Here is a 23,827-nt window from a genome sequence, read left to right on the forward strand (position 1 = left end):
CATCAGCCAATCACTGACTTGACACGTGACACCACTGCAGCCAGTGATTGGCTGAAAAGGGAAAGGTCCTACTACTTGTATGGTAAAGAGGAGACACCGGACCGCACGGAGGGAAACGGCATCTGCAGGGACCGGGAGGAGCTGATCAGAAGGTTTTTATTTTTCTCCATGCGCCCTTTTGCTTAGCTCAGTGTTTTTCTATCAGGGTGCCTTCAGCTGTTGTGAAACTACAACTACCAGCATGCCCGGACAGCCTTTGCCGGTCCAGGCATGTTGGGAGTTGTAGTTTTGCTACAACTGGAGGCACCCTGGTTGGGAAACACTGACTTTTAGTATTTAAATTAGTTTTTACCTGCTCTGGCCGTCCCCCGCCGTCCCGAGCAGATAATCGCAAGTTTTCCCGGGGGGGCCGTATCGCTATATCGCAAAAAGTGTGATTCAATTGCTTTTGCGATATATCGTGCAGCCCTACAACACATGGAACTAACCTGCGTATAAGAAAGCAAGCAACCTGCTCTTTGTTCTCATCGATGGCTCTATGCAAAAGAGTCTGTATACATCCACTTGGACCAGGCCCCCAAAATGTTGCATCACATCCATGTCTTACCTAAAATGGGAAAAACAATGAATCTTGGGGGGGGGGAAAGAGAGAAACAAAAACCCTCCATTAACCCTTCTTAGGAAGAAGAATACACAATTCATTTATTAAGAAATAGTGCTGTTATCTACATGTAAATATCAGATTTTTACTTAATGTCTAGACCAGTGGTCTCCAACCTGCGGACCTCCAGATGTTGCAAAACTACAACTCCCAGCATGCCCGGACAGCCTTTGGCTGTCCGGGCATGCTGGGAGTTGTAGTTTTGCAACATCTGGAGGTCCGCAGTTTGGAGACCACTGGTCTAGACTGTTTTAAATTAGGCCACAGAATTATGTTGTTCCTATTCATATGAACTGTTCATATGACTTCAAAATAACAGCCAAGGATAAAGATATAGTTTTATTGGTCAAGTCACCAAAACCAAACGGCAAAAACAAAACAATTCTAAGGAACAGGTTAAACTTACCAATGTGGATGCAATATCTTCCAGTTCATTTTCCAGTGCAATCCACAGTGGAGGGTTCCCTTGTTCATCGGTAACGGACATGTCTGCCCCTCTTGTACAAATCGCATCAACCACCAAGGGAAGCTGGTTTTTAATGGCAAGCTGAAGGGCAGTCTCCCCATCTTGGGTCCTAAAATGAAAAGAAAAATGTAAGTAAACATCTAAGTTTGGCTTTGTTTCCAGTATTTGCATTCAAAAGAGGACATAAAGGGGGAGATTTATCAATATGTGTGTCTGCAGCCACTTTACAGCCTCTTTTTCTTTTTTTATTGTTGTATTTTTGGCTTATGTGCGCCAAATTTATCAAAACGGCGCACAGATTTTATTAAATTGTGCACAAATTAAAAATCACCTCAGAAATTGTTCTAGGATGTCAAGGATGGCAAGGCAGAAGTGGTATGAATTTTCAATTACCCTGAACCTTTTTTTTTTTTTTTAAAGAGTACATGTCATCAACTAAACTTTCCCTGATCCCCCTCCCCATCTGTCTCTTACTCTAACTATGCCTATCCCTGTGTTTATTGAGGTTTAAAACGCTGTGGAAATACCTTTTTTTATCCCTCTTCATTAGCTCAGGAGCACTGTCTTTCTTAGGGGTGGAAGGAGGCGGGTCCCGGCAGGCATGATGTCACATGAAGCCTGGCCGGGACTCTGCTTCTGCCAGTCTTCCTGTATGCTGCTCTCCCTCTGCAGCAGTGTCTCCCAACCAGGGTACCTCCAGCTGTTGCAAAACTACAACTCCCATCATGCCCAGACAGCCAACAGCTGTACGGGCATGCTGGGAGTTGTAGTTTTGCAACAGATGGAGGCACCCTGGTTGGGAAACACTGCTCTGCAGTGTGCATACAGACTGTTTATATGAGAGGCATGTGCAGGCTTGTAGCTCACAGTGCTGAAAGCGAGTCCTGAGCTGAGAGTACTGAACTTCCTGTGGAAGGACCAGTGCCCTTTCAGCATTAGTCCTAAAAGCTGTACACTTACTATGAAAAGCATAGGAAGCTGCCTGCAGACCAGGCATAGAAGAGAGACCCCTAGTGGCCAAAAGTGTAAAATGAAAAAACAATATGTCTTCATTAATGATTATGAACAACATATTAAAAGTTTTTGTTGATGACAGGTACTCTTTAAAAGATGCAGTTAATAAATCTTGTCCACTGCATAGTCAAGCATGAAGCACTGCATTTCACAGTCACTTTTTCCAAAAGTTTTGTATTTTGAAATTGCACAACATTTTTGTACAAAACTAACTGCGCAAACATATTGTGCCAAATTTCTGCCAATAAAATTTCAGAAAGGCAACGACAACTCTCCCCTAAAGTCTGTGGTCCAGCAAAACTTTAATGAGGTTTTACAGTTCTTTTAACTCTTAGGATAGATTATCTATATTAGATCTGTTGTTGGTGCTCCAACATTTACTGTGTTCCTTGTTTAAACTGCTCCATACTTTTAACCCCTTAAGGACATCAGTAAGTTCTGGTGCCCTGGTACTTGGACCAGTGCGTATATTTTCTGCCTATGAAACAAACGCAGGATCTGTACTTGCTACATAAACTGAGTAATGGCTGCTATCAGCAGTCATGCACTCACAATTAAAAATACATCAGCAATCCTGCCCATGTCAGACATTAACTCTTTAAAGTGCCGTGATCAATAGCAATGAATGTCACCTTAACTGATCGGCACCCTTGCAACATATATGAAGAGGTCCAATCTGCTCACATGCCAGCCATCCACTCTTTAAAAAGAGTGAAAAACTAAAATGCTTACATTTAAATTAGCTATGTGTTCTCAAGGCACTGTGTCCTTAGGGTTACTATCAGTGTTTTTTTTTTGCATTATAGTGCATTCCCATTAAATTCAATGGGATCAAGCTGTAGCTAACTGTAATAGCAGGCACAACTGCAATTAGCACAGCACCTTGGCCCCTTCAAACAGCTGATCAGTGGAGACACAAAGAGTCAGATTCCAATTGATCCAATATTTATGGTCATCCATATTGAAGACATGGAAAACCCAGTGAAGAATGACTGGAAAATACTAATAGGAGGAAAAACAAAAAGGAAAACTAACTGGATATACTCAGAATTATGTGGGATATTAGAAAATACTGAAATGCGTAAAGACAACAGTAAGGTGTTGTGAGATAAGACAAAACCCAATAAGCATTCCCAGCCACTCCAAATGAAATCACACCTGATATTTATATCAGCTTGGTGTTCCAGTAGGAAAAGTGCACTCTTACTGTCTTGTCTTCGTATTGCCATGTGCAGCAGGGTCTGTCCATCTGACATGATGTCATTGATAGAGGCACCTGATCCAAGCAGTTGAGCAGCAATGACGTGCATACCTGAAAGATGAGCTGGGATTGTCAGTGTTGACATTGAATAATTATATAGTAAAACTTTTACTTTGCTTTAAAATATTGAAAAATTCATCTTTTGTTCCAAGAAAAAAAAAAAAAAAAAAAGGGAAAGCTGTGCTGAACAAAAACAGCCAAAATGCAAAATACAGGCTTAGAGTTTTCTAATGTTTTAGCCTGTGAAAATGGTGGCTGAACATAGCAAGATAATCTAATAAAATCATCCTAGTACATATAATAGCATTAAATCAAAGCACCTAACAAACCACTAATCATAAGAAAAAAAAAAAACTAAAGGGGAAGAGAAATAAAACGCTCTGTCAGTCTGTGCTAAAAATCTGGTGCGATTTGTGAAAAATAAAAAACACAACAACACAGCAAGTCACACAATAAGTTTGACTTTGTCTAAAAGGGGGCATGGCTTACATGCAGTTTGGCCTGAAAACTAACCAACTTATAAATGCTGCATACTTACACTAAACAATATGTACCAGATTTTACCATGATAAATCTGGTGAATTTTTAGACTGTCTAGCCAAAATTTACAGTGCTTATCCATTTGTCTTGTATGTCCTTACGGTAAGGAGATTCCTTGTATTAAACATTTTAGTTATGCTACTGCAAAACTGGTTACTGTTCTTGGTGACATAAAAAAAATAAATAAATAAATAAAAAAAGACCCTCCAAGCGACAGAACTTTATTTCTCTACGTTACCTGTCCATAAGGCCAGTGCCAATACAGTTTGTTCTTTGGAGTCCTTCAGGCTGAAGTCAGGAATGATTTGAAGATTATTTGTGGCATGCAACGCGTTCGCTTTAAGGAAAATAAAAAAAAGATTATTTATGTATAAGAACTGAAAAGAAAAAGTTTTTTTTTTTTTTTTTAATTCTTACCAAAAAATCTCTTTCTAGGAGGATCCCTTGGGGGACACAGAGACTGTGGGTATATGACACTAGGTGAAACTTGCTGACACTAGGCATACAAAAGAAAGTCGGCCCCTCCCCTGCCTCCCTGAGGGGAGAGTGGAACCACCACAGAAGGGACCGACGGAGGGGGCAGAAGAATCCGGCGATCCAGAGTAGACGGGACTTGCCCCACCGGGCCAAGATTGCCAGCTGGAGAGGGTGATAGTGGAACTGGGTGAAAGGGACCGCCTCCATGGCCACCACCACCCGGCACAGTACCTCCATGCAGAAGCGAATCGGAGCAAGAGAGGAGCACCGTGGGCGAAAGACACCGTCCTGCAGATTTGTCCAACGGAAGACGAACACGGGTGGCTGCAGTGTTGAAATGGAGACCCAGAAAGACAAGAGACTGGGAGGGAGACAGGTTGGACTTTTCCTGGTTGATCACCCAACCAAAGGCGGACAGAGTGTGTACCGTGAGATGAAGGCTCTCCAAGTTTTGGTACCAGGACGGAGCTTTGATCAAAAGATCGTCCAGGTAAGGGAGGACCAAGATCCCCCGGGCCAAAAGGATGGCAATCACCGCCGCTAAGACTTTGGTGAAAACCCTGGGAGCCGTAGCGGGGCCAAAAGGAAGGGCCACGAACGAAAGTGACCCGCAGGGACAGCGAAGTGAAGGAAATGTTGATGGGCGGGGAAAATGGGGATGTGCGGATAGGCATCCCGGATATTCACTGAAGAAAGGAACTCCCCTGATCCATGGACTCTACTACAGAGCAGAGGGACTCCATGGGAAAATGACGTAGCCGCAAATGGGGACGACAAAGAGATTTGAGTAGAACCTCGAAAAACGCTCCGCTGGAGGAACTGGCACAATCACTCCCTGAGCAAGAAGGGTACTTAAAGCGACCTGAACGGCTGCCATCAAAGAACGGGAACAGGAGGGCGGGATCGGAAGAAACGATCCTGGGGAAGGGAGGCGAACTCTATCTGGTAAACAATCGATATGACATCCTGGACCCAGGAGTCCTGAACCTGCGCTAGCCAAACGTCCCGGAAAAGAGACTGACGCCCTCCAACCCGAGAAGAGGACATGGGTGGGGGCGTCCCTTCAGGAGGAGGGAGGCTTACAGTTACCGGACTTGGCCGCGAAACCGCCAGAACAGTTGTCTGGCTTCCAGGAAGGACATGCCTTGAAAAAAGGGGCTTTCCGAGAGTGGGAGGGCGCCTTGAAGCAGAGGACCGAAAGGAAGCAGTCTACCAACATTGATCGGAGCGGCAAGGTTTGTTCTGCAGCAGCAGAGAACTTTTACCTCCAGTAGCTTCGGAAATAATTTCACCTAGGCGTTTCCCAAAGAGCTGAGTACCGGAGAAAGGCAACTCTGTTCGAGATTTCTTTGAAGCTGCATCGGCATCCAACGCCACCAAGTTACCCGAGGCAAAGGCCGTGCATCGGGCTGACACCAAAGCCACCCAACAGAGGAAGTCCCTGGCCTGAGAGAGCTGACGAGCGATGTCTGCCAAGTCCTCTTGAGGGGCGCCTGACAGGATGCCCTGCTGTAGCTGAGAAGCCCAAACCAAAACTGCCTTGGACACCCAAGCGGAAGCGAAGGTGGGTAGCAAGGACAACCCTGCCACTTCATAGGCAAATTTCACCAAGTTCTCGATTTTCTTGTACGCTGGATCCTTAAAGGCTGCGTCTGCCAGCGGCAGGGTAGTAGATTTGAACAGACGAGAAACTGGAGGATCTACTGGAAACGTTTGTCAGGATGCTTCCAAGCCATGTCTGGTAAGGGGTCAAAGTGAGCAAGAGAACTGAAAGCCTTGGGGGAACGCCAAGAATGGCAAAAAGAAACTTCAGGATCAGGATCTGAAGTTCTTGGGTCCTACAGATGAAAAGTGTCCCTGATGGCTGACACCAAGCTGTCCAACATATAAGACACGGCAGAGTGGTCCTCATGATCCGAGGTGGAAACAGACCAGTCATCCATTACTTCCCCTGGAGAGTGGGAGCCTTAAACTGGGGCGTGTGAGACCTAGAACGAGGAGTCGAGGACCTGGGATGGTCACCCGGCAAGCAGCCCCTAGAGTGGGGGCACTGCCGGAGAGCTGGTGAAGAAGGACATGACCTATGGGAAGAGTGTCTATCCCGAACACATGACTCTGGAGAAGAGCCTGGCGAAGTTACTTTAGGGAGTTTGTGAGAGCGCTGGGAGTGGGGGTCAGGAGAGACTCCCTGGGGTTCGTGCGCAGGGGGCGACCGCTCCAAGCCACTGATCTGGAGATCCTAGCCAGTTAGGAAATTGAATGGGAAAGGTAGAAAACCCACTCTGGGAGAGGAGCGGACACCGCATGTTCCAGAGGGACATCCTGAGAAGAAAGCACAGGGGGAATGGAGTGCGTGGGGGAGCAGGCGGGTCAGGTGGATTCAGTAGAACTACCAGGAATTTTGGTCTTGCAGCCCACACAAGAATAGTAGGTGGCCAAGGCTACAGTCGCCTGTCTGGGGGGGGGGGGCTGGCCATTGGCGGGAGGGGATTAACAGTGCATACTCTATGCCCAGTGCCCCTTAGCCGCATATGAGGGAACAGGTAGCGCCATGCTCCTGAGCCCCCACCTAAAAAGAGAAAATAAAAAGGAACCTACAAACAGGCCCTAGCTATAAAATAAAATAAAAAAGAAGACCAGGTCTGGAGAACTCCTGACCTGTGTCTGCCTCCTGCTGACATTAAGCTAAAACGGATTAGCTCAGAGTAAGTAGGCGGGGTATTTCCTGTCCTGCCAGGAGGAGCAGAGTTTCTTTTTGTATACCTAGTATCAGCCTTCTAGTGGCAGCAAGATATACCCACGGTCTCTGTGTCCCCCAATGGAGCCGACCGAGAAAACAGGGAAGCCATGATAATGACTAATTTAATATGGCAAAGTGCTATAAACTCTTTTTCACTATAAGGAGGGGCTCTCACCTTTCTGTTCTAATATGACTGTCACAACATCTGGATGGCGGTAGCCTATTGCCATGTGCAGTGGGGTTTGTAAATATGTGCTGGCTGATGGGCTTGTTGGGGAGGATCCTTTACGTTCAGGGATGGGTTCTTGTGTCTGTAAGTTTGGATTAGCTCCTTGCTGTAATAGTTCTGAAGTAAGATTGGGAAGTCCATGTCGGCAAGCTGTGTGTAATGGCGTTTCCCCCTAGGATGAGAACAGTGTATATAAATATCAAATAAAGGTTTCTGTTCACATTGGCTCTGTTGTATTTAAGAAAAGAATAAGAGTCCCATTCATTAGAAGGATGAAAACCATAATGTGAGCCTAGCAGACCCTATTATATAACTGGGGTTAGTCCTACAACAGAACTGGTGCATAACTGTGCCTTCTAAAGCCATTATGCATATGTGAACAGAGCCTAATAAAAAAAAAAAAGAGCATTTTCTTTAGACATTAAAAAGAAATACAGAATGGATAACCTAGGGGGTCACTTAACACTAACATGCTGTAAACATATACGTATAAATGTTATTAGAATGAATTACCATGCATATAAAAGCCTGTACCATATGCTCTGAAATAGACAGAACTTACCCATTTATTTTTATGGTTGACTTTAGCCCCATGGGTTGCCAAAAAGAGAGCAGCAGCTTCATTTTCTGCCCCTGCAGCTCTTTGTAACAAGCAATTACCTAAGAAAAACGTACATGAGGGGAAAATATGTATGTTATAGATAGATAGACAGATAATACAAGGATCCAGAGAAGCAGCACAGCCAAAGTGCATAAGTGCAGGTGCCCGCAAACAGACAGCCTTGGTCCAGGGCTATTCAGATACAAAAGAAGAAAAATTTGCAGCACTCCAACTAAAAAAGTTAAGGTGAAAAAGAATAAAAATATATTCCATCCAAAATGCATGGTGTTGGGAGACTGCGGGTCCCCGTCGTGTTCAGGTGAGAGCAGGCACCAGAATTGCAGTGGGACTGCTGTGGCCGCTCAGCGACATATACCTGACAGGCCTTTCACCTAGTTACGATGCCCTTACCTCTATTGTGAATCATAGGCTGCTTTCCCTCATCTAAGATGGCCGACTTCATCTTCTTACACCAAGTGTGCATGCGCACGCACTTGACGTCCGGCTGTGAAGTTAGCAGCAGGCTTTTGCTTTTGATTGGCCCCGCTTATATTACTTACTGCCGGGTAACACGCCGGCACACATGAGACTCTGGTCCCCGGGCTTGCTGACGAGTAAGATGATTTTACCTTGGTGAGTGTACTCCATGTACCACCCTGCTTGTAATCTTTTCATACTGAGCACCTGAGCAAATTTTACTTTATTAAGAGTATAAGAAATTTTCCACATGTATGCACTTGCCCTGCATCTGTTGATGTTATGTATATGAATATACACTGTGGCCCAGATTTATCAAAATGTGTGAGAGAAAAAATGGAGAGATTTTTCCACAGCAACTAATCACAGCTCAGCTTTCACTTTACCAGAGCTCGTTAGCGGAGCTGTGATGGGTTGCTGTGGAAAAACCTCACAAATAAACGTGTGTCACCTATTCACACTTGGGCGGTTGTCATGCGTTTTATTAGTGAGGGCTCACAACTCACTGGAAATCCATATAACAATAGTAATAAACGCCACCAACAACTTTGCCACTTTTTAAAATGCTTCAGTGAACATCTTGTAAAAATTCACAATGTCTTTAGCAAAATATTGCAAAAAGTTGATCATACAAAATTATCAAAATTCACCCAAAGTGCACCTTCTACGGACGCACTCGACACTCTTCAAGCTGTAGGAAATTTTCACCCCATATCCGGGCTTCCTGTTAGCAAGACGACCTTCCTCTCACGAAGGGGAACAGACTGGAGCTTCCGTTGACACCTTACGAAGTTTCAGAGACCACGCCTCCTTTTTCAAGTATCCCTAACATGCTCACCATCACCACATTAGATAGGTATGTCAATCTCGCCAGAACTTATCTCTACAAACGAGAAAAATAAAATTAAAATCACATACATAAGAAATGGAACTACGTACAGCATATAAGATGGCTTCTCACAGGTACACTCCAAAATTACATGACTCATTAAGCCCATTTGGGTTCAGTGAATTTAATGACTCAATCCAATAAACTTCACGTTGCAATAATCTTTTCTTTACTTCAATTTCAGTACTACCTTGTATTTCTTCAATTATCATCCACCTCAGTTCACTGATTCTATGGCAACTCCCGTTTCACTATATTTGTTACTTTCTTCAACTGATTTTTTCTTTGCAAGTGTGTTCCGGATTACCGAACGATGTTCGGTAATCCGGTATTTTACACATCGCATCGTTTGGCCTACGTAAATCCTGCCACACGGGCACTTGAGTAGATAAATAACTTGTTTTGTCTCACAACTGTGCCATCCCTTAATAGGGAACTTAGTTCCATATAATGGATGGACGATGTGTTCACTTTTTATAATGCTAGAACAGTTGGAACATGACAAGCAAGCAAATGTACCTTTATTTTTAGAATGTAAAAATTTCTGTTTTGCAATTTTCTTCTTTTTAATATCAGCCCTCACAAGGCTATTTGCTAGTGATTTCCCTTTTCTTTATGTGAAACGGGGCATGTTGCCAAACATTTTGCGAATTTTGTATCCGCCTTAAGGAGACCCCAATATTTATTTATAGCATTTTTAATTAATCGGGCATGTTTGTCATATGTGCCCAAATAAACAAACTCATCAATCTGTTTCTTTTTGCCCGATTAATTAAAAATACTATGAAGAAATATTGGGGTCTCCTTAAGGCGGATACAAAATTTGGCAAAATGTTTGGCAACATGCCCCGTTTCACATATAGAAAAGGGAGATCACTAGCAAATAACTAGAAACAATCTAAAAATAAAGGTACATTTGCTTGCTTGTCCTGTTCCAACTGTTCTAGCATTATAAAAAGTGAACACATCGTCCATCCATTATATGGAACTAAGTTCCCTATTAAGGGATGGCACAGTTGTGAGACAAAACAAGTTATTTATCTACTCAAGTGCCCGTGTGGCAGGATTTACGTAGGCCAAACGATGCGATGTGTAAAATACCGGATTACCGAACATCGTTCGGTAATCCGGAATGCACTTGCAAAGAAAAAAATCAGTTGAAGAAAGTAACAAATATAGTGAAACGGGAGTTGCCAGACATTTTGTTGAACAGAACCATAGAATCAGTGAACTGAGGTGGATGATAATTGAAGAAATACAAGGTAGTACTGAAATTGAAGTAAAGAAAATATTTTTGCAACGTGAAGTTTATTGGATTGAGACATTAAATTCATTGAACCTGAATGTGCTTAATGAGTCATGTAATTTTGGAGTGTACCTGTGAGAAGTCCTCTTATATGCTGTACGTAGGTAGTTCCATTTCTTATATATGTGATTTTCATTTTATTATTCTCGTTTGTAGAGATAAGTTCTGGCGAGATTGACATACCTACCTAATGTGGTGATGGTGAGCACGTTATGGATACTTGAAAAAGGTCTCCGAAAAGTCGTAAGGTGTCGACGCAAGCTCCAGTCGGTTCCCCTTCGTGAGAGGAAGGTCGTCTTGCTAACAGAAAGCCCGGACATGAGGTGAAAATTTCCTAGAGCTTGAAGAGTGTCGAGCGTGTCCGTAGAAGGTGCACTTTGGGTGAATCATGATTTTTTGATAATTTTGTATGATCAACTTTTTGCAATATTTTGCTGAAGACATTGTGAATTTTTACAAGATGTTCACTAAAGCATTTTAAAAAGTGGCAAAGTTGTTGGTGGCGTTTATTACTATTGTTATGTGGAAAAATCTCTCCATTTTTTTTCTCTCACACATTTTGATAAATCTGGGCCTGTATTTTGCACATTTCTGTATGTATATCATTATGCTATAAATAACCTGTATGCACTATTTTGTACTTTATTGTAAATAGATACACAATTATTATCCCTATTTATATGATGCACTTCTTGTCTACACCATTTTGGACGGAATACATTTTTATTCTTTTTCACCTTAACTATTTAGTTGGAGTGCTGCAAATCATTCTTCTTTTGTAGATTGATAGATAAATAGATAATATATAAACAGCAATTTGCTCCGAATGCATTAAGACTTTCAACCACTTTTGCTAGGTACTAACCACTGCAAAATGGGACCTGCCATTTTGAAAATGCATTGAGCCAGTTGTCTAGCCATCAGAATCTGGTCCATGTATACGCCACCCAGATGGTTACACTTATACATTTTTACTGCTTTCATCACATTATAAAGAACGGTTTTCCTGCTTCACAATATATTGCACTTCTTAGGTAGTGTACTCCCATTACGGTTAAAGAGCACCTGTCATCAACAAAAACTTTTAATATGTTGTTCATAATCATTAATGAAGAGATATTGTAATATATCTTCATTAAAAAATATTAATATTTATACCAGTTTTTTCATTTTATACTTTTGGCCACTAGGGGTCTCTCTTCTATGCCTGGTCTGCAGGCAGCTTTCTATGCTTTTCATAGTAAGTGTACAGCTTTTAGGACTAATGCTGAAAGGGCTCTGGTCCTTCCACCGGAAGTTCAGTACTCTCAGCTCAGGACTCGCTCCCAGCCTGTGAGCTACAAGCCTGCACATGCCTCTCATATAACAGCCAGTCACCTCCCCCTCCCCCTGCTCTGTGTTCTCCCTGCCCCTCACCACACGTTATCTTATACATTGTATCATCTCACTGCACTCCCTGCTCTGTGCCCCCCCCCCCCGACATTCATCTTAATTACTGCCTCTGTAATTGCTCCCACTGCCCCTGGTTCTGAGCATTGACTTTTTAGTGCAGAGAGACACAGGAGAGAGAGAGACAGGCTGCTGTCCGTACCCTGTACTTAGTCTGTATGCAGACTGCAGAGCAGTGTTTCCCAACCAGGGTGCCTCCAGCTGTTGCAAAACTACAACTCCCAGCATGTCTGGACAGCTGCTGGCTGTCTGGGCATGCTGGGAGTTGTAGTTTTGCAACAGCTGGAGGTGCCCTGGTTGGGAAACACTGCTGCAAAGGGAGAGCAGCATACAGGAAGACTGGCAGAAGCAGAGTCCCAGCCAGGCTTCATGTGACATCATGCCTGCCGGGACCCGCCTCCTTCCACCCCTCAGAAAGACAGTGTTCGTGAGCTAATAAAGAGGGATAAAAAAAAGGTATTTCCACAGCGTTTTAAACCTCAATAAACACAGGGATAGGCATAGTTAGAGAAGGGGACATATGGGAAGGGGGATCAGGGAAAGTTTAGATGATGACAGGTACTCTTTAATGCATGAGGCCGAAACCACACTCCACAGGATTCACCAATGGCTATGAGACTTTGCTGATAATGACGACAACACTACAGGACCATTAATGAATGTGTGGTTTTGGCATATGGGAACATATCCTTAAGAGGTTCCATTGTCATGAAATACTCAAATGTTATTCTCTTCACCTGCCAGTTCTTGTACCAAAGTGCAAAAGCATCTCCGTAAACGCTACGTGCCTAGATTTTGTACTGCAGAGGATGTCTAATGTTTTATTACAATTAACTGGGATAAGTTGGTTTTACTGCTTCACTGTTTTATGGTGCTCTTACAAATTCACTCTAAAACCAGTAATGTAAAAACCAGTAAAGTATCTATTTTTTAAACTTAATTTCCCATTATGATCCACACATTTTGACTTCAAAAACCGCATCACAAAACAAATATGTCCTGCCCTTTCAGGCTCTCTTCCTTAGCCAGATTATCATATGGATAGGGGAGAAGATGTTCGGCACCGGAGTACCGGTTTTCCACTTAGAATTTAACAAAATAAATCCTCTTTAAAAAAAAAAAAAAAAAAAAAAAAAAAACCTGAACATGAACCCTAAATGTATTCAGGAGAATTCAATAAATGTAAAACAAAGGGTTTAACCAGTCTGTTTAGTCTGGACTTAAGTGTAACATATAGTCATGGCCGTAAATGTTGGCACCCCTGAAATGTTTCTAGAAAATTAAGTATTTCTAACAGAAAAGGATTACAGTAACACAGGTTTATTCCCTTTGTGTGTATTGGAACTAAACCAAAAAAAGGAGGAAAAAAGCAGAATGGACATAATGTCACACCAAACTCCAAAAATGGGCTGGACAAAATTATTGGCACTCTTTCACAATTGTGGAAAAATAATATTATTTCAAGCATGCGATGCTCCTTTAAACTCACCTGGGACAAGTAACAGGTGTTGGCAATATAAAAATCACACCAGAAAGCTGATAAAAAGGGGAGAAGTTCACTTAGTCTTTTTGCATTGTGTGTCTGTGTGTGCGCCACACTAAGCATGGACAACAGAAAGAGGAGAAGAGAACTGTCTGAGGACTTGAGAACCAAAATTGTGTAAAAACAACAACAATCTCAAGGTTACAAGTCCATCTCCAGAGATCTAAATTTGCCTTTGTCCACAGTGTGTAACATTATCAAGAAGTTTGCAACCCATGGCACTGTAGCTAATCTCCGTGGGCGTGGACGGAAGAGAAAAATTGATGAAAGGTGTGAAAGCAGGATAGTCCGGATGGTGGATAAGCAGCCCCAAACAAGTTCCAAAGATATTCAAGCTGTCCTGCAGGCTCAGGGAGAATCAGTGTCAGCACGAACTATCCGTCGACATTTAAATTAAATTAAACGCTATGGCAGGAGACCCAGGAGGACCCCACTGCTGGCAGACATAAAAAACAAGACTACATTTTGCCAAAATGAACTTGATTAAGTCAAAATCTTTCTGGAAAAAACCTTGTGGACAGATGAGACCAAGATAGAGCATTTGGTAAAGCACATCATTCTACTGTTTACCGAAAACGGAATGAGGCCTACAAAGAAAAGAACACAGTACCTACAGTGAAATATGGTGGAGGTTCAATGATGTTTTGGGTTTGTTTTGCTGCCTCTGGCACTGGGTGCCTTGAATGTGTGAAGGCACCATGAAATCTGAGGATTACCAACGGATTTTGGGTCGCACTGTACAGCCCAGTGTCAGAAAGCTGGGTTTGCGTCCGAGATCTTGGGTCTTCCAGCAGGACACTGACCCCAAACATGCGTCAAAAAGCACCCAGAAATGGATGGCAAGAAAGCACTGGAGAGTTCTGAAGTGGCCAGCAATGAGTCCAGATCTAAATCCCATTGAACCCCTGTGGAGAGATCTTAAAATTGCCATTGGGAAAAGGTGCCCTTCCAATAAGAGAGACCTGGAGCAGTTTGCAAAGGAAGAGTGGTCCAACATTCCGTCTGAGAGGTGTAAGAAGCTTATTGATGGTTATAGGAAGCGACTGATTTCAGTTATTTTATCCAAAAGGTGGGCAACCAAATATTAAGTTAAGGGTGCCAATAATTTTGTCCAGCCAATTTTTGGAGTTTGGTGTGACATTATGTCCAATTTGCTTTTTTTCCTCCTTTTTTGGTTTAGTTCCAATACACTCAAAGGGAATAAACATGTGTATAGCAAAACATGTGTTACTGCAATCCTTTTCTGTGAGAAATACTTCATTTTCTTGAACAATTTCAGGGGTACCAACATTTACAGCCATGACTATCATCTTGTGAGTACAATTACTGATTTAACAGAGTTAAAAAACAGAGCAACAGACTCACACTCTTAAAACAACATGTGTGCGATAACCTCTATGAAAGTACAGCAGAAAATGTAGATTATAAGGTTGGGTAATAAGCGTACTGCAAATTAAACTTCCACAAAGAAAATGATGAAAACCTATGGAGCGAAAAGTCTCATTATCCATCAAACACATAGCAGCAGTGAATACAAACCTCTTGTGTTTACCTGTTACTGTGTCGGGTGCATCTGTGTTACTGCCACGTTTGATCAGTCTGGCTGCAAAGCTATTCTCATCAAATGAGGTTCCATTTTCGACAGGGACGTCATCAAAGGGGTTCACAGACTGGTCAGAAGATACTGTGATATACTGGACTGCAAGCCACAAAGCTGTACTTCCTTCATGATCCTTCAGTTCTAAATCTAATCTAACAATGAAGACATTGTCAAAGCCTATCCATTCATATTAAGAGGACATTAAATAGAAAGTAGAATGCATGTAATCTAACAAAAACTTAAAGGGTACCTTTCATCAAAAAAACTTTTGATATATTATGGATTAATGTATGCAGAATAACATTCCAATAGCATGTTATTAAAAAATATGCTTTTTTTTCTATTTAATTTTCCACTTTGAAAAAATGACCACTAGGGGTCTCCCTACCAGTCTTTTTTTTTTTTTTTTTTTTTTTTTTTTTTTTTTTTATAGATTTCAGACTCATGCAGGAGTCCTAAATCTCATACTGCAGCCGGAACACAGACAAACTCACCACTGCTCACTGCCAGGGAGCAGTGTTGAGCTAGTCTGTGTCCCGGATGCAGTCTGAGATTGAGGACTCCTGCATGATTCTGAAATCTATACAAAAAGGACTGGTAGGGAGACCCCTAGTGGTCATTCTTTCAATTGGAAAATTAAATAGAAAAAAGCATATTTTTTAATAACATGCTATTGGAATACTCAGACGGATCCCTCCAAGGAACAGCACAGGATAAAAGCGGCGCACAAGACTTCAAAGGTAAAATGATTTATTTACCCGGCATGCAACGAGATTCGCTGGACAACCAGCTTCATCAGGCATGTTAGGGGTAGGGACACATAAGGTATTTATACATAGTTATTAACCCATACATTGCTGATGTAAAAGCAATGTGCAGGAACACATAAAAAACACGTAAAAACTGGTATAAATGCTACAAACATATACTAAACCAGATAAATATAAAAGATATATAGAAAAAATATAATAAAATATGAAGGAAAAAAATAATATATATATAATAATGGAAAACAGGTCATGCTACCCAGCGTTCTCAATCATCTCATTTAAACCACCAGGAAAAAGGGAACAAAGTGAAAAAATCCAGTCATCAACAAAAACTTTTAATATGTTGTTCATAATCATTAATGAAGAGATATTGTAATATATCTTCATTAAAAAATATTAATATTTATACCAGTTTTTTCATTTTATACTTTTGGCCACTAGGGTTCTCTTTTCTATGCCTGGTCTGCAGGCAGCTTTCTATGCTTTTCATAGTAAGTGTACAGCTTTTAGGACTAATGCTGAAAGGGCACTGGTCCTTCCACCGGAAGTTCAGTACTCTCAGCTCAGGACTCGCTCCCAGCCTGGAGCAGCACTGTGAGCTACAAGCCTGCAGATGCCTCTCATAACAGCCAGTCACCTCCCCCTGCTCTGTGTTCTCCCTGCCCCTCACCACACGTTATCTCTCTGTGCCCCCCCCCCCTGACATTCATCTTAATCACTGCCTCTGTAATTGCTCCCTCAGCCCCTGGTTCTCAGCATTGACTTTTTAGTGCAGTGAGACACAGGAGAGAGACAGAGGCTGTCGTCCCTCCCCTGTACTTAGTCTGTATGCACACTGCAGAGCAGTGTTTCCAAACCAGGGTGCCTCCAGCTGTTGCAAAACTACAACTCCCAGCATGCCCGGACAGCTGCTGGCTGTCTGGGCATGCTGGGAGTTGTAGTTTTGCAACAGCTGGAGGCACCCTGGTTGGGAAACACTGCTGCAGGGGGAGAGCAGCATACAGGAAGACTGGCAGAAGCAGAGTCCCAGCCAGGCTTCATGTGACATCATGCCTGCCGGGACCCGCCTCCTTCCACCCCTCAGAAAGACAGTGCTCCTGAGCTAATGAAGAGGGATGAAAAAAAAGGTATTTCCACAGCATTTTAAACCTCAATAAACAAAGGGATAGGCATAGTTAGAGTAAGGGACAGATGGGGAGGGGGATCAGGGAAAGTTTAGATGATGACAGGTACTCTTTAACCTTTGGAAACAATTTTTTATAGTCGATTGTATAAAATAAAAAATAATTGAAGTTATATCATCAAAATTACCTGCATGGATCTGACAGATATGTCGTAAGACACTGTGTAACATGAGCTGCTTTCCTACATTGGACCAGTGTTTATTCATGCGGGACCGCACCATCTGAACGGTGCGGCCCACATACCGCAAATACAAGATAAAAGATATATCGCATAGCTGCTTTCGCAGCCATACACTCCTTTGATCCAAAAGGTTTTCTTTGAAGTATTACAGATAAAGTTATCACCTTTCTCTATCATAGTGCAACATTTACACCTCATTTATCCACATGGAATAGTGCCATTATCTTGTACTACAGAATTAGATATAACAGATCGATTATTCTTCAAACCATCACTGGGGGCCACCAGATTCCGCAGATTTTGTGATCTGCGGAATGTGACGCCCGGGTGTTCTGACAAAGTATCTTTAAGAATCGGATCACCTTTTAATATATACCAATATTTATTGAGTATTGTTTTTATCTTAGGTGCTGCACAATTAAAATTAGTGATAAAATTATAACTGTAATTCTTAGTTTTTTTATTATTTTTACATTTATCTATTGTAAGGTTTGTAGTCTCCTTCTCAATGTTATTAGCAGCTGTTTTTGAGGTTATCAAATCCTCCTGTCGTTGCACCTTAGCCCGATTGAAAGCTTTATTTATAATAGATTTAGGATAATTTTTCTCTCTAAAGCGGCTCTGTAAAATACGAGATTGCTCTAAAAAAATCAATATTAGAGGTACAATTTTTCCTGATACGCAAATATTGCCCATAGGGCACATTGCGAATCCACTGAGGATAATGGGAACTATTGAAGTCCAACAGGCTATTTATGTCCACTGGTTTAAAAAACATTTTAGTTTTTATGCTGCCGTCAGAATCCTTTCTGAGTTGGAGATCAAGAAAATCAATAGAAGAGGGAGAACAGTGTAAAGTAAATTTTAAACCCCAGGTGTTCAAGTTAAGGGTATCCACAAACTCTTGTGCTTGGAGAAAAGAACCTGTCATCAATATATCGCCTATAAAAGGCAACATATTGATTAAAGGGGACTGTGCGATATGTGAGGACTCGAAACGCCCCATAACCATTACACAGTGTCTCACAACATATCTGTCAGATCCATGCAGCTAATTTTGATTGTATAAAATAAAAAATTATTGAAGTTATACCATCTACTATAAAAAATCGTTTCCAAAGGTAAATTAACAGAGAATCATACTGGATTTTTTCACTTGGTTCCCTTTTTCCTGGTGGTTTAAATGAGATGATTGAGAACGCTGGGTAGCATGACCTGCTTTCCATTATTATATATATATATTATTTTTTTCCTTTATATTTTATTATATTTTTTCTAGATATCTTTTATATTTATCTGGTTTAGTATATGTTTGTTGCATTTTTATTTACCAGTTTTTACGTGTTTTTTTTTATGTGTTACTGCACATTGCTTTTACATCAGCAATGTATGGGTTAATAACTATGTATAAATACCTTATGTGTCCCTACCCCTAACATGCCTGATGAAGCTGGTTGTCCAGCGAAACGCGTTGCATGCCGGGTAAATAAATCATTTTACCTGTGAAGTCTTGTGCGCCGCTTTTATCCTGTGCTGTTCCTTGGAGGGATCCGTCTGAGTGCTTCACCTGTGTTGCCAGGAGCGGCTGCCGATCTTCGCCCGTTGAGGGTTATCCCATGTTTACACCATAGTTGTACTTGGCTGTAGTACAACTATACTCTGTGAGCATTTTTGCTTTTTCCATCTCCTTTTTACAATACGTTATCACACTAGGAGCGCTTCTCCTTGTCTATATGTGCTATTGGAATGTTATACTGCATACATTAATCTATAATATATCAAAAGTTTTTTTGATGAAAGGTACCCTTTAAGTTACATTAAACTACTCAATTATTCCACTGCATTCATTCGTTCATCTTAAAGAAAGATACATTACTATTATCCTTCCCCCATTACACCCAAGTACGACAATGTTCGGAAGCCCCATAAAAAATTAATGGAGTGCTGGCAGCACATGTGTATTGCTGCTACATTTATTCTTAGGACTGTCAGGGTCATTGAGGTCTGACCCACACCAACCACTATTTTTCCCCCATCCAGTTGATAATTAAAGGGTACCTTTCATCCAAAAAAACTTTCGATATATTATAGATTAATGTATGCAGAATAACTTTCCAATAGCATGTTATAAAAAAAAAATATGCTTCTTTCTATAAAATTTTCCACTTTGAAAAAATTACCACCAGGGGTCTCCCTACCAGTCCTTTTTTATAGATTTCAGACTCATGCTGGAGTCCTAAATCTCAGACTGCAGCCACAACACAGATAAACTCCCTGGCAGGGAGCAGTGCTGAGTTTGTCTGTGTCCCTGCTGCAGTCTGACATTTAGGACTCCAGCATGAGTCTGAAATCTATAAAAAAAAAAAAAAAAAAAAAAGGGCTAGTGGTAATTTTTTCAAAGTGGAAAATTTAATAGAAAGAAGCATATTTTTAAATAACATGCTATTGGAAAGTTATTCTGCATTCATTAATCTATAATATATCAAAAGTTTTTTTGATGAAAGGTACCCTTTAAAATACCCCTTTAAGCCATCTCTTTTTAAAGTCTTCTTTTTTATTCCCCTGCCAATTGATTCTCTGGCTATTTATAGCCCAAGGAATTATCCTGCACCCTCCATACATCTCTGACCTAATCTCCCGATACCATTCCAAATAAAATCTCCAATCCTTGTAAGATCTTGTTCTTTTCGCTCTTAAAATAAATAATAAAACCTCCTCATAGATCTCTTTGGAAAAGTGATTTTTATTTAAAGAGCATTCACAAAAATGATGCCGACGGTAACAATTATCATGCAGTTATATACTCTTATGGACCCCAGATGTCATATTACAAAAATATATGTCAGCAGCCTTAGGATGAATCTGGGTAAAGAATATTCACACCAAGGAAGTCCATTTTTTTTGTTTTCAGAGAAAAATGTATGAATCTGCTGTACAACATAAACATGGAGTGAACTTGGCCTCAACCTGAACTTATTTAATAGCAGAATGTTATTAGTGGGCTAAGGATTTTATAGACTACAACAAACCAGCTAAAAATTACCGCAAACTATTTATTACTTACTGTTTGCATTGAAGCAGCTGGTTAAACACGTATTCATTTCTAGAAAGAATAGCTGTATGTACAGGAGTCCTGAAAGCAAAGAGGACAAGAGTTCAGATAAATCAATGTCTGGTTGTTCTTTAATGGTGGAGAAAAAGGCCTTTAAAGGAGTAGTCCAGTGGTGACCCAGTGGTGAACAACTTATTCCCTATCCGAAGGATAGGGGATAAGTTGCAGATTGCGGGGGGGGGTCCGACCGCTGGGGCCCCCTGCGATCTCCTGTACGGGGCCCGACAGCCCACGGGAAGGGGGCGTGCCGACACGCCCCCTCAATACAACTCTATGGCAGAGTCGAAGCGCTGCCTTTGGCAATCTCCGGCTCTGCCATAGAGATGTATTGAGGGGGCGTGTCGGCCGCCGCATCGTGCCAGAGAGCCGGGGCCCCGTACAGAGAGATCGCAGGGGGCCCCAGCGGTCGGACCCCCCGCGATCTCAAACTTATCCCCTATCCTTAGGATAGGGGATAAGTTTTTCACCACTGGACTACCCCTTTAACATCTATCTCCTAAAGTTACTTTATTTACAGGATAAATTGACAGTGAATCTTTAATTCTTTTTTTAATTGCTACTGGATTTCTATTTGGCAACAATAAAAAATACTGAATTTCATGTCAGGTTCTATAAATACATATTTCCAAATAAGAGGAATTAAAAGGAAATTCTTACATAAAGTAGCTATACTCAATTAATTCCTGCATCTGTATCTTTAAGGCTGAAATTATGCGACAAAGCTTGTGCATTAAGTACAATAGTGACGGTCATCATTGATCTAATGGTAATGCCTCACACAGGATTACTGACTAAGCTCTCAAAATCCATCACTTATACCACATGACCTAAGTAAATTCCCAATGAATATCACATAGTAGCAATATTGGATTTCCTATTATACTGGGATACTAAATTAGTTGCAAAAACTTATTAAAGGAGTAAAATAAAACGATGCCAGGCCTTATCAATAGAAGTAGGCAGAAGGAAACAAAAAAAAAAAAACAAAAAAAACTACTTGTCCAAGGGACTAAAGCGGGAACACAATGTACTTGTCCTGGAATAAAAAATAATTTCAACCGAAATAGTATGTAAATAAGGTCTTTATTAATAGGCAGACCTAAAAAAATACTTTAAACCCTCAATGACTGGGCTAATTTTCATTTTTGCTATTAAATAATAAGTAGAGAATGTTGTGTATGCCTTGTGTATACCTATCTTAGCTAATGTGGCATGCATTTATTGTCTGCTATGTGAATTCCTCTTTCCTCTCTGAAAAGGTTTTCTAGTGTTGCCTACATTTCCCATGATGCCTCAGGGGGGGGAGGAGTCTCATCACTGAATTAAGTGCAGTAAGTGACATAGATTCGCTGTCTCCTTCCTTACAGTGTAGAGTACTATAAGTGATAAAGTTGCAGCCTGTCTCCTTTTAAGTGGTTTCTCTGTGAGATTTTACACATAGGGGGAGAAGTGTCAGGCTGCATCATACATCAAGACAAGAGAATCTGCATCCAGGAGACACAGATAAAAGTAAAATGTGTTGGAACAGCTGAGCTGGAATAAAATAGAAGACACTGCATTATATGTGCAAAAAGTAGGGTGCTGATCAGTGAGGATCCAACTGCTGGAACCCCTACCAGACAAAAGAATAAAGGATAGGGCATAAGATATAGGACTGCAGGGGTCTTGTCCCAAGGCGTGACGTCATGAGTGGGCGTGGCCGTGACATCACATCCCGGAGGCAGCGCCCAGCACAGAATGCCAGGGGCTGCACCGAGATCGCGGGGGTCCCAGCGGCGAGACCCCTGCGATCATACATCTTATCCCCCATCCGCTTGCTTTCCTTCTACGAACTCAACTTTTTTATAGGGTATATGAAAATGGGTTTTCTTGATAAAACCATAAACAAGCCACAAAAGATACAGCAACGGCATTCACCTACCTTCCTTTACAGTCCTGCATGTTGGGATTAGCTCCTGCATGCAAAAGTGCCTCAGCAATTTGTGCTATATCAGACATCACTTCCAGAGATCGGTCCTTCATTGTACAAGCAGCTACAAGATGGAGTGGTGTCTCTTGTTCCCCAATTGTAGCAGCATTTACAAGGGCACCATTTTTTATTAAGAAATTGGCAGCAAATTTATCATCTGTAGAAATATAAATATTAGATGGATAGCAATATATACTTATCACGCAAAATATTGCTTGATAATATCTACTTACCCCTTTGGATTGCTTTGTGCAACAGACTCCAACCTTTCTTGTCTACCATATCAACATCTGCCCTACTGTTAACTAATGTTGTAGCTATGCTCTCCAGCTTCCGAGACAGGGCAAGATCCAGGGCAAGATCTCCATTTTGATCCAGCTCATTTAACTTTGCAGGTAACTGAAAAGAAAATGGACATGGTATAATGTTATTAATAAATAGATCATTTTTAATTATAACAGTAGATGAGCTTCAGTATAGTCTATGGCGCCTGTCTATAATTAATCATCAGAAGGGGTCTTGGACTAAAACCCCGACCGATCTTAACTCCAGACATGTCAGTGCAACATATCAAAAGTTAATGACAGTAACACTTTAATTCCATATGTTTACAATGTTACCATACCTGGGAATCCATTTCTATCAGATACAAAAAAACAACATCTTCTCTTTCCACCTTTATTGCTTTGTGTAAGGGGAACTGGGTCTTTGATTTAAACATTTTGTACAAAAGCTGAGCACTCATTGAGCTGAAGTCTTCCTTCCTTAGATCATCCTAGAATACAACAAAATAATAACAAATTACATTAACATTACATTACTACAGAATACAAGTGACAAGAAATTGGGATTACTACTGCCATGAAGGAGCATACTTGTTCTGCAACAATGCTTAGGTTGGTGGTGCAAATCAAAGTAACATCCACATGAAAGCCAGGACCTAAGATTTTCCAGCAGAGCATTGCACAGATTATCACCCTGTCTTTGCCAGCTTGCCTTCCTCCCAGAGTGCATCCTGTTGCAATGGCTTTCCCAAGTAAACAATGTATACATGCGTTCACTTGATCCTGTCACCAGTTCACATACTGTACTACCTTGGATCATTATTGGTGCTGCTTTAAATTGATTGGTAATGACTGCATGATTTAGCACATAAAACAGCAGGGCCATTAACAATGAATTAGAAAAGTGTGCCGATTTACATGATGGTGGCCACACCATGACTACTGCATGCAACCTCAGACTTCTTTATCCCCCCTTGAGAGGTGTGGACTCACCCGAAGGGTTATTAAAATTTTTTTTAAAAAAATCAATGTTCAAAACAATAAAGATGATTTATATCCTTTAAATTGCGTCTA

At 41.3% G+C, this 23,827-nt stretch overlaps 1 protein-coding gene across 1 annotated transcript in view; it reads right to left on the reverse strand.

The window, feature by feature from the left end:
* ANKFY1 (ankyrin repeat and FYVE domain containing 1) overlaps positions 1-23,827 on the reverse strand; it is a 61,930-nt gene that overhangs the window by 15,959 nt on the left and 22,144 nt on the right. The window contains exons 6-16 of the mRNA XM_056556406.1: positions 23,095-23,244; positions 22,703-22,868; positions 22,422-22,626; positions 20,453-20,521; positions 15,206-15,405; positions 7,951-8,048; positions 7,335-7,560; positions 4,181-4,279; positions 3,300-3,453; positions 1,068-1,236; positions 489-607 (exon numbers count right to left, since the gene is read on the reverse strand). Coding sequence (XP_056412381.1) covers positions 489-607; positions 1,068-1,236; positions 3,300-3,453; positions 4,181-4,279; positions 7,335-7,560; positions 7,951-8,048; positions 15,206-15,405; positions 20,453-20,521; positions 22,422-22,626; positions 22,703-22,868; positions 23,095-23,244 — 1,655 coding nt within the window. The remainder of the gene's footprint in view (positions 1-488; positions 608-1,067; positions 1,237-3,299; positions 3,454-4,180; positions 4,280-7,334; positions 7,561-7,950; positions 8,049-15,205; positions 15,406-20,452; positions 20,522-22,421; positions 22,627-22,702; positions 22,869-23,094; positions 23,245-23,827) is intronic.

This window comes from Hyla sarda, chromosome 2 (genome assembly GCF_029499605.1).
Source record: "Hyla sarda isolate aHylSar1 chromosome 2, aHylSar1.hap1, whole genome shotgun sequence".
NCBI classification, from domain to species: Eukaryota; Metazoa; Chordata; class Amphibia; order Anura; family Hylidae; genus Hyla; species Hyla sarda.